The sequence below is a fragment of the Osmia lignaria genome, chromosome 15 (genome assembly GCF_051020975.1).
Source record: "Osmia lignaria lignaria isolate PbOS001 chromosome 15, iyOsmLign1, whole genome shotgun sequence".
NCBI classification, from domain to species: domain Eukaryota; kingdom Metazoa; phylum Arthropoda; class Insecta; order Hymenoptera; family Megachilidae; genus Osmia; species Osmia lignaria.
This window is the reverse complement of record NC_135046.1, coordinates 9,862,373-9,874,288: the sequence shown is the minus strand read 5'-3', so window position 1 is coordinate 9,874,288 and position 11,916 is coordinate 9,862,373. Positions and strand designations below refer to the sequence as shown.

At 33.7% G+C, this 11,916-nt stretch overlaps 2 protein-coding genes across 2 annotated transcripts; both read left to right on the top strand.

Annotated features, from left to right (window-relative positions):
- Positions 1–502: 502 nt before the first annotated feature.
- Positions 503–2,481, top strand: LOC117600105 (vitellogenin). Its single transcript, XM_034315111.2, has 3 exons — positions 503–656; positions 1,366–2,063; positions 2,162–2,481. The coding sequence occupies exons 1-3, from the start codon at positions 626–628 to the stop codon at positions 2,393–2,395; spliced, it is 963 nt and encodes a 320-aa protein (XP_034171002.1). The 5' UTR covers positions 503–625; the 3' UTR covers positions 2,396–2,481.
- Positions 2,482–8,919: 6,438 nt separating this feature from the next.
- Positions 8,920–11,168, top strand: LOC117600106 (uncharacterized). Its single transcript, XM_034315112.2, has 3 exons — positions 8,920–9,035; positions 9,514–10,187; positions 10,582–11,168. The coding sequence occupies exons 1-3, from the start codon at positions 9,005–9,007 to the stop codon at positions 10,813–10,815; spliced, it is 939 nt and encodes a 312-aa protein (XP_034171003.2). The 5' UTR covers positions 8,920–9,004; the 3' UTR covers positions 10,816–11,168.
- The last annotated feature ends 748 nt before the right edge of the window (positions 11,169–11,916 follow it).

The window sequence follows — 11,916 nt, the reverse complement described above, 5'->3', positions numbered from 1 at the left end:
CCAGCCGACTGCTTTAAATGATTCGATTGGCTAGGAGGAAGCAAGGATCCAACTGAGAGACGCATCTGTGCTTCATTAACGACGAAAATTTATACCTCAATGATATACCTCATAGCTTTTAATTCGATCACTGGAAAGCCGCATCGCGTGTGCCTTTGAAGGCCATCAAATAATCAAATAATTAAATAATTAACGCCTTTCAAATTAATTTACACGAATCTTGCGTTCGTTATAATAAACACGTACCACTCGAAGCATAAATTGAATCGCATTTTAATTATTAATTAATAAAATCATTCCATCAAATGATCAAACAAGTGTTTTTTTTTTTTTTTTTTTTAAAAACGAAAAAATCTTGACAAAGATGATTACGAAAGAAAATGATTACCATGATTTTTATCAAGAACACGAGGGCGTGTCTATTGCAGCAATTCAGGAACTATGGAAAATGATACGCAGCATGCAAGAAGATACGGAAGATGTCTGAAGGAACCACGATCCGCACGGAAGCGGTCGTTAATGAAATTGTTTTCAAGGAGACGGTAATGAATCAACTTATCTGTCGTATAAAGAGGAGACAGTCGGAACGTCGTCGTATCAGTCGTGTCAGCCGAAGCTATCAGACATGTTGGCAATAATTCTACCATTTTTCCTAGGCAAGTAATACCTCGAATTTTATACACGAATTGTTTCGATTTTTCGTTTCATTCTTTCAAATAAATTTCCATGACTTCGGAGGGCGTTGTTGACGCGTGCAGACGAGGGGTGAATTTCACTCCCGTAAACGACAGAATATTTGAACACCGAGCTCTGCTATCAAAAACCGTCAATATTTTTATCGTCGCGTTTCATAAAGGATTTCTAAAACGGCGCATAAAGCGTTTCATGGTTTATTAAAACAGCAGGGGAGTAATTTCAGACGGTGATGTTTGTACAAATCTCGTACGCTGCAAGCAATTAATCAGACTCATTTCCTATAATAGTTAATCCATTTCATCTTTCGAAACAGAAATACACGTATCCTTTTGTGCCAGTGAAAATATTAATAATTAAACAATAAGCTCTCTCGATCGCATGGTATTTAATCAACTCGTTTAATTAGTCGTATCCCGAAAACGAAGCCGTAGATTGAAAAGTGGCGGAGGAATTTTTCATTCCTTTTGTTATAAAAAGAATTCCAATTTCATCCTATCAATTTTTCGTATAATAATTCACGGTAGAATGGCTAATAATCGGATGTCTCTTCGATCGGGCTCTCCTGGAGCCATCGATTACCATCAACAAGCGTAAACATTGCTGGACAGGAATCAAAGGGAACGTGCATTTCCGGTGGCACGTCTGATATCAATCCCCTTATCATTCCAGCCGCACACGTACCCGTGGACCAGCCATCCGAGAGCTCAAATTGGCAGCAATATGGTCCAGAATCCACTTACGACGTACTGGTGAACATGTCTTTGTCTAACATCGTCCATCAAAAGGATAATTTCTGTTCGATGATCGGTGCCGAGTTAAAGTGCAGATCAAAAGGTAGCGACACCCTCGGTTGTCGTTTCGCAAACGGCAAAATCGTACGACCAGACCCGGAGGACCCGAGATGCTCGAACGCGAAGAATTTCGTGCCAATAACCAACCGATTCATTGACGAACAACCATTTGAAGTCAGATTTAATTCAAGAGGCATCGAGAATCTTGTCGTCTCGAGGAATATTGCCAGATGGAGGCTAGATATGATTAGGGCCATTATTGGTCAACTGAACGTCGGCTTTGAACTGGAAAAGGGACGACAAAGGTTCGTTACCATGGAGAACTCTAGTATCGGCTACTGCGAGGTGGAGATCAGAATGTCAAGGACAGGATACAGTGAAGAGGACACCGCGGATAATCGTCGGAGATTTCAGATTGTCTTTGAACCAGAGAGAGACAACATGGTGCCATTGGACAGGGCAGTAGTTCGGATAGAAAAGGTCAGAAGACCCAAGAACTGTCCCAATAGGAAGATATATTTCTTTGGGAATCAACTGGATTTCAGTTCTGGGTATAAGAATATCTTCATGGATATGGTGAGCTTAGAAATTATTTAAAATAGCAAAGTAGTGAAACAGTAAAATAGTAAATGGTAAAATAGCAAAAATTAATTAATTTCCATTCACTTTCTTAGACAACATCCATCAGCCACATACGCATCTCAGAAAATGAAATGCATTCGTACACAGAATCAACAGGCATCATGAGAACGTTAAACAAGCCAAGAACGATGCACATGCATCAGAAGATAAGCATCTCCTTGAAGAGCATAGATCCTGCACGAGGTGCATTACCAGAGATCCTGGATCCTGCATCGACCAGTCTATACGCATATACTAATTTAGACAGAATCCCTGAAGAAGAATAAGTGAAACGATGCAAGAACTAATTAAATATTACCAATAACTTCCTGATAAAGAATAAGCACAACTGTTATGAAAAAATAATAAATAGAATATTAAATATACAAAGTTTCATATATTTTATATTACCCTTAATTTATGTCAATTTGCAGTTATGAAAGGAAAAACTAACATGATTCAGGCTTTGTACTCGATTTTTCATCAAATTCCACCTCTATTAATTAAACCTATTATTAATCACGAAAGATGAAATAAAATTGCGAAATCCAACCGGTCAAGGTTCACACCAACTAAGCTTTTCTGTTTATAACTGCGTGCTCTATAAGGTCGGCAGTTTCTAATGAGCTTTCCAGAGTCTATATAACAAGCTTTGAGTTAGGAACAGCTGCACTGTTTCAGTAGTTCAGTAATCAAATGGAAAAATTTAGACCCGTACAAGGTTACAGATAAACTCGTGGAAAATTATTTCCACCCCCATAGATTCGCTTTATTAATTTTAATTAACGTCAAGTATCCTGGATGCGATTCAATGCTGAGATAAATTTAATTTATCAATAAAAAGCATGTTTATTATATACTACAAATTAAAAAAATAAAATTTATGACGTGTTTCAATATATCTTCTATGCATTCACTCATCCCCTTTGCTGGAAACAAGGATATTCATTATTTTCCACTTTCATTCCCTCGTAATTCCGATTTTTTCTAAAGGCTTCTACGTTAAAAATATTTTTTTTAATATAACAATATTTCAATCTCAAAGCTGCTTTTGTACCTTTCAAATACCTCCAACAAACTCCACGTGAAAAATTGAAATATTTGTAATAATTATTAATTTTTCTGACTTTATACGAACTTTATCGAATATCATCAAATTTCACGTTTCGTTTCTTTATCTCTTTCGATGGAATTAATTAAGTTTATATTATTTAAACGTACGCGAGCATACCTTCTGTTTCACAGAACGCAGTTTCCGCTCGATCGATGTACGTCTCGTCCTGGGACATTTCAAGGTTGTCCAGATTGTACGCGTCGATTTAGTTATGGGAAATGCTGGTGAAGAGTTCAAGGTCGGTCACGATAAATATTTCAAATATCAGAGAGAAAGATTCGAACAATTATGATATTGCATCGAGTGGAAAAATATTCAAGTTTTTAATCAAGATCGCGCAAAATCGAACTAATGAATATTTCACGGAAATCGGAGGTATTTTACGAAAAAAATTCACAGAGTAAACAGAAAATAATTACGGAGGTACATAGAGCTAAAATTCCAGGTATAATTCTTATTCGAAAAGGGTAGTAAGAGGAACTTGAAATAGAGTATAAAATAATTAACCCTCCATCGAGGTGCGTTGCAGATAAAATAATAATTGAAATAAAAGATATGAAATAAAAAAGTCGCAGAGAAACAGAATATGGCAAATTTGGAATATTATTATTATTATTACTGCTAGGTCACCGAGAATTTGGAATATTAAAAAGCTTTTAATACATTTCAGAAAAATTATGCAAATGGTTAATTTTTCAACCGATGAACGAAGGAAAAGTAGCGGAAAAAGGTCAAAGGACAATTGTAGAAGATTACCTTGAGGCGACCTTGAACACCCCACTCGGTTAGCTAGCTGTTGCTTCAGTTAGGGACCAACTGGCAGCTTCCGCTCGCGCGCATCTTCCGCCTTACAGCAGGTGCCAACTCCCTACCCCCGTTTATTCTCAAACACCAATACACCTAGGGGATGTGGCATACAGCGGAGGCACGTCCACCATAGGCAGCAACCCCCACTTGTAAACCCGGGGGGGTGAATTGGTACCGACTGACTGCGCCTGATCCGGTAAACGTTTATATATCAGTGCTCTATCTGGCGCCAAAATCATAGATCAACCAGACACCGGTGCGATACTCCACTCGAGTATCATCCTGTTTTGTTTTCCCAATATACATTGGTATATTCGTTTGAAAAAGTGCATCATCGTGAAATAGACTCCGGAGACATCAATCGTCATATCCTATCATTCATCAACAGGTGGATTTTCTTCGTCGAGTGTATCGATAGCGTTCTTCGAAGTGTTTACCCTATTTCATTTTCAACATCCAGATATCGACGAGGGTGATTTGCGTGCGACGGAAATACGAAGAGAGAGATTTGGACAAACGATTTCAACCCTCATTCTCTGAACTTCAACAGGTAGGTTTGTATGAGTGTATTAATAGTATTCTTTGAAAAGTATATTTTGAACGATAATCGGTGTTGGTTGATTATTAGTGATTTATGTGATTATAGAATTAGTATTCTTTGAAAAGTATATTTTGAACGATAATCGGTGTGGGTTGATTATTAGTGATTTATGTGATTATAGAATTAGTATTCTTTGAAAAGTATATTTTGAACGATAATCGGTGTGGGTTGATTATTAGTGATTTATGTGATTATAGAATTAACGGTTAATTTCTGAGCATTTTCAAATTAATTAATTACGCGCCGAGTTTAACACGTTGAGCATTTTGATATTAATTAATTATCTGTCGAGTTTAACGCGTTGAGCATTTTGAAATTAAATTGAGACACTAGTTTAGTCTTCGTAATAATTTAAAATATGGAGGAAAATAAACTGTGCGAGGTAACGAGTGGAAAATTTTACGTATAATCTGGCACAGTTGAAATTAATTATCAAAATCCTCAAGAAATAATTTTCTTTGATTTAATACCTCTGTTTATTAATATAATTTTAATATTACCTGGAATTAATTGGATTTCATCATTCTTTAATTGCCAGACTAATTTAAGTTTATACTACTAGCAGCAAGTGATTTCTATGTTATCATTGATCTTTTTATATAACGTGTCAAAATTTACACTAAATTTCGTAAATAACAATCACTTCTGTAAAGTATCTAATAATTAACAATAACATTTCATCTTTTTAGCCTGCACATTTCATTAAGCTACCCTTATTCGACAGCACAATATTGTGCAACATTTCGAAAACTCAGAAATCTACTATACTAAAATGGATCAAAATGATGATGCAGCAATGAAATCTTCACCTTCGATCAAAACTGACGAAACTCACGTCGAAAAAACGTACTGTTCCTTATGTTTAAAAACGGACAAAGATATTCTAAGATTAATTATCATGCGACAATTATCAGTATCATTGATTCAAATAAGCATAAAAAACGAAACAGCTACAATTGAATCGATAATGAATAACAGTTATCACATAATGTCTCACGAGAAGACCGGTTATGAAGCGTTCGATCAATCGAACGATCCCGAACCATGACTGGACCCAGAATTGCAAACCGAATTTTTCAACAGATTTATGAAACGTTTTGCAAACGATTTGAAAATGGGCTCTATTTCTTTGAAACAGTGCATTGTAAATATTCTAAGTTCACCGAACGAAGTACTCCTCGATTTCGATTTACAATTATTATCAAGATTTTCTAGGAAAAATTTTAATGAAATTCACGATACCGTTGGTTATTTATTTTGGTATCCGAAAAGATTTAGCAAAACCAAAGATGTGACAGATAATTCCAACTGGTTCGATTTTATCGAATCCATACCTATTATACCCAATTATTTACCAACAAATACTGAATCATTCGTTACAATAAACGATTATTTGAGCTGCGTTCATGTAATTGATAATAATAGCAGTGTAATTACCTGGTATTTATTCGATTCAACTAGACCATCGGCTCTATTTTACCTGATGTTTTCCAAGTTGTACAAAATACAAAAGAGAACTATGATTAATAATATTATTCCATTAGAGAACGGTGTATTTGATTATCCAAATCATATGATTCACATATTTCGTTATTCGTCTAATGATAAAAATAATACCAAACGAAAATGTCAGTTTGAACATAAAAAAATAATCGAATTAACAAAAAATCCGTTTATTGAATTACAATTACCTATCATTATTGGATCTTTCGATCAAGAAACCTCGAAACGTATATTTCATTTAGTATACGAGAATGACATTAAACCCGAGGATCTTTATGAATTATTATTTAAATTGACTAATATTTTGAAGAACATGCAGATCGAGAGTATTCCGATTCAAATATGCAATTCGTTCAATTTTCGGCTGATTTTGAAGATGCTTAGATTCCTGTTATCCGATGGTAATATCAAAATATTTGCTAACTTGAGGAGTTCATATTTTCCCAAAGGATGGACTTTTTGGAAATAGATGTACAGAGATATTTGCTAAAATATTGGAAATTTGTATTGGAAATTTGCAAAAACAATCGATAAAAAAAGGGACAATACGCTCATATTTGTAGATGTTCGAATCGATGCTAAATAAAAAATTTATTCAATTATGCGATGAAAAAGAATGAAATTTATCTGGAAGGTATTTTTAGAATTTAAAATGTTTAAAGATAGATACAACTATTTTTGTCGTGTTTAATGGACATTACTGTAGTAGAATAGAAAACGAAATAATTATAAGTCGAAAATTGTTTTACATTATTGTAAAACAGACTCCCTATAAGTCATTTACATGTAACAATCTAAATATACGAAAATGATGTAACTTATATTTTCGATAAATCATGTACTATGACTATCGATGAATGAAACTATGTGTACCTAAAATTGTGCCTATTCTAAGAGTACACACTTGTGACCTATTACAATTTTTCGACCATTTGTATGAATGTGATAATACAAGAAACTATAAATGTTAAATATATGTGATTTATGTGCAATTAAAGAATATTGTATATACAGAAGTTTCTCTGGGAACGTGAATCAGTCTGTGATGGAAACGTATATGTTAATTATCGAATGTAATTAAGATAAGCTAAGAAACTATGGAACTGTACGACAATGTATCGAATACCTCAAGAGAGAAACTATTTTTCTGACTACTAAATCGTAAATGATGTCTACCTCGGTAATTCAGGCATGTATAGAGAGAATAAAAATTGTGAAAATGTAGATTTATTAAAAAAGAAATAATAATCTGTGTGATTAATGTCAATAATATTCTCTATATGTATCATTAATCACTTAATGGTAACTGTATTTATTATAATATTAATGTTTAATAATCAATGTTAAATACCAATTTCGAGGTTTTCTGAAATTTCAGAAAATCTTATATTCTAGAAAATGTAATAAGTGTCATAAATGTAATTAGCTAAAGTATATTCAATAAATGTAGTAGGTGTGTAGATGTTTCTTTTATAATTTCATTACCCTTAATCATTGTTTCAGTTTCATGAGTTGCCTTTTTCAAATCAAAGTCAAACAGAAATCAACGAATGTCAGAGTCAAAGGGTTGCCAAATCGGCGACAACGTTAAACCTTGCCGGTTCGCGCCTTGAGTTGCGCCATTCGACTGCCAAATGCACCCGGCTGCACTTTGAAGTCGGTGCACGCATAACTTGCGCGCACACTAGAAATTAAGCAGCTGATAATGTTCGCTTTCGAGGGACCTAACGTTTGTGCGAAACCATTCGAAGGACCATTATTGAATCGAGCCTTTCGATCGCTTTGAAATATTGGAAACCATTTTTATCGTAAATAAAATTGATTTCCGGTGAAGACACCTTCCGGAAACCAGGTACCCTGGGACACTCGAGGAACTTCGCAGAATATGATAATCCATGCAAGACGAGGGTGACCTCTTACATTAGGTGAGTAACGAGTTTAATAGAATAACACTTCGACAACACGAACCACTCGTACGGTACAGATTATGGTAGTTGAAGTGTCCAAGTGGAAACTAATTTTCGCACTGGGTCATTGTTGATCAAATAATTTGTTTTTTTTTTTTTTTTTTTAAATACGAAGGTCCTTCGCTCGAGCTCTTTTGAACTGAGCATCATGTAAGTATGGAATATTTTTTAATTCAAACTAGATTGAATAATATTTTTCAAAGCGAATATTGTAAATTTCTAATGTCTATATTTTTAATTTTTATAAATTTGAGAGTTTATATACATCACATTTCTGGTGTGTTATTTAATGGACAACGCACCCTGTGCGTCATGTATTGTACATATCAGGACGCACCATATGTGTCATATGTTATTTATTGGTCAAATAGGTTAAATAATTATTGAAGTTAAAAATAATAATTTTCATCGATAAAGTGAATCTCAATTATACAATTTATCTCCATTGATAAGCCTGTTATCACAGATGAGATGAATATAGCGACAATCGGTAGTGCAGGAAACCTTGCATCCTTTCCCTAATTATTTTTTACATAAAATAATTCAAGATATTTAAATAATTTTCTCAAAAGCAATGATTAAATGAATTTATCAATAATAAAAATCACTATCAATGAAGATAAATAAATTTTAATAAATGTGTACTCTATTTTTCTAGAATTTTAATGAATAGAAGTCTTAATTAGGGGATGCAATTGTTAAAAAATGTGCAAGGTGCACTGAATCGTCCTCTATTTTTCAAAGAACCTCAGTGACCTACGATCTCGAATAATAATTACAAGTTGGACGGTGGTGGGACAACTTAATTAAATTACATGGCGAGGTCGTCAGAGTCCATCGGTGATATAAAAGGATCTCCGAGCTGAAGAAGAGTGTTAAACCAGTTGAGAACAGTGACTACGACATGCTCGCCTCATTAATTCCGTTCTTCTTAGGTCGGTAAGCCAATTTTCCATTTAACCGCCTTTATCGTCAATCCGTCTAAATCGGGCCAGCAACTGCTTATAACATATAACTAATTATCAATTGTACGAACATCGTAACTTCCCTTGCATTCTGCTTCAATCAAAATGTTCAAAACAACTTTAGAATAGTATTGAATATTATGCCATTTGTGCCATTTTATTTTCCTCTAAGTGAAAACTCTTGGGTGAAAATTGTTATCTAAGTGAAAATTGTGGGGGTGAAAATTCTTGGGTGGAAATTTTTATCTAGATGAAAATTGTTATCTAAGTGAAAATTGTGGGGGTGAAAATTCTTGGGTGGAAATTTTTATCTAGATGAAAATTGTGGGTGCGAAAAATCTTTTCCTTGGTGAAAACTATTTTGAATAATTTGACAATAAGTCGGTCATTTGGAAAACTGTCCTCACGAATTAAAGTGAAACATTAATTGAGAAAATTTTCTTTACAGTCGCTCGTGTGGCGGTCGACGAAACCGCATGGAAATATGGTCCGGAATACATATTCAATATAGAAATGAACATCATGGAACTGACCAACCCCATGCACTCTGATGCGGTACAAAGATCTAATTACACCGTGATGAATATGTTCTGCAGACCAAAGTCATTCGACAAACTGAATTGTCGCCTGGCAAACGCTAAACGACTTAGCATGGACGTAACAAATAATAATCAACTGGATATACCTGAAGAGGAAATGAAGCACCTGTATAGCGAAGAACCATTCGATATAAAATTCAATGAATACGGTATCGATTATTTATTGGTGAACGATCAGATTCCAGTAGGAAATTTGAATGATATCAAATTAATTGCTGAACGTTTAAGCATCGGTGTTGATTTGAATGGAATACCAGATGGAGTGTTTGAAATTTTTGAAAATTCCACGGTTGGACAGTGCAGTGTCACTGTTGGAGTTCATCATTATCCTTCGACTAAGATGATGCACAAGATAAAAAATCCTAGATACGAACTTGAGTCTCTACCACAGTTGAACAAAGTTCCAAGTGAAGCTATAATTATTCAGAAGATGACGAATTTGAATAATTGCAGTTCTTATGCTTCGTTTTACTTTGGATCTTATGGGAACAATGTAGTTGAGTCTGATCTTCAGTCACACTTGGTGAGAGACTTTTGTGAAATTTTGAAAATTATCTTTTGGGTGAAAATTTTTCCTAAGTGAAAATTTTGTGCAGGAAAAAATTCTTGGATAAAATTTTTTGACTAGGTAAAAATTCTTGGATAAAATTTTTTGACTAGGTAAAAATTCTTGGATGAAAATTTTTGTCTAGGTGAATATTCTTGGATGAAAATTTTTCTCTAGGTGAATATTCTTGGATGAAAATTTTTCTCTAGGTGAATATTCTTGGATGAAAATTTTTCTCTAGGTGAAAATTCTTGGATGAAAATATTTGTCTGAGTGAAAATTCTTGGGTGAAAATTGTTGTCTAGGTCTAATTCTTATCTAGATGAAATTTGTTCATTTTACTAAACGATTCTTTATATTTCTTTCACAGGCAAACTCGATCAGCCGAATCTACGTGAGCGATTACCAATTTGATTCATCTTTAACGAGAAACGGCACCATAGGATCTGAGAAAATGAATAATCTAGTGGTTATATCACAACACGTAGGTCTAACTCTAAGCGACATTAGAGCTGCTAAAAGAGAATTGCCTGAACTTTTTGATGCTTCAAAGACGACTATTATGGCTAATGCTGATGTTGACAAATTCTATCCAATGAAATAAATCTCTCGAAAGAAAGAATTTATGATGCTACAGATGGATTGAAAAATAGATGAATATAGATGAAACTATAAACTATTCACAGTACAATAAACTGAACTGTTATAAATTTCGATCACGATTATTATCCTCATAACTGTAAAAGGTAGAAGATAATTTCTTAGATAAATTTCTTTTTATTTAAATTACGGATACATTAAATTATATCTACGGTGACCTACACAGGCACAGAATTATTCTGTGTATCTGAACGTACGCATTTTTTTTCTTTTTCTTCTTTTTTTATTTTAATGATCATTGTATAAGTTCAAATTGATTGACGAATCGATTTAAAAAAAAATAATAATAAACAAGAATCATACTCTTAGTAATAGTAATCTTCCTCACGCGCTTATCCTATTTTTCTTTCTCATGTTGCTCTCTGCTTTACAAAACAAAGCATACTCTATTCTCGTGACTAAATCTTAAATCTAAGTGCGCAAAATTGCAAACGGCCCTTTGAAACATTTTTCTTTTATCTTTTAAATCGACGCTTTCGAGTACCATTTTACCATTCGAATTCGATTATGGACACGAGGAATGTGATTTTCTTTATTTTGACATGGAAATGCAACTTAGAATACGTTTATCCTTCCGTGGAATGATTAATGATATTAATTGGTTCTTCAGAAATGTTCGATGAAAACGTGTCCATTTTTTTCCTCTAGGAATGCTCGAAGTATCGATGGATTGCACTTTTAATATTCATTTTTAAATCAATATTTTCATCTTCATTTGAATGAGACTTTAACACTTTGAGGACTATGAGTAGCATGATTTATGACTCTTACCATTTTATGGCCATTTTTATATTTACTTAGGGCTGTTGATGTAAGTAGTATAAATAATGATAACGCGAAGAGTTGAATGCATAGGCCGTCAAAGTGTTAACAGATAATTTAAGATGGTAAAAATGGCCAAATTTATGATCCTACATTTAACAGTGTAATGATACATAATTCTATGATTCTTGAGACTTATAAAAAAATATTTAATAATATTTCATATTATGTTTGAAGAAATGAAAATTCTTAACTATTTCTCAAGCTTCAAAGAATTATAAAT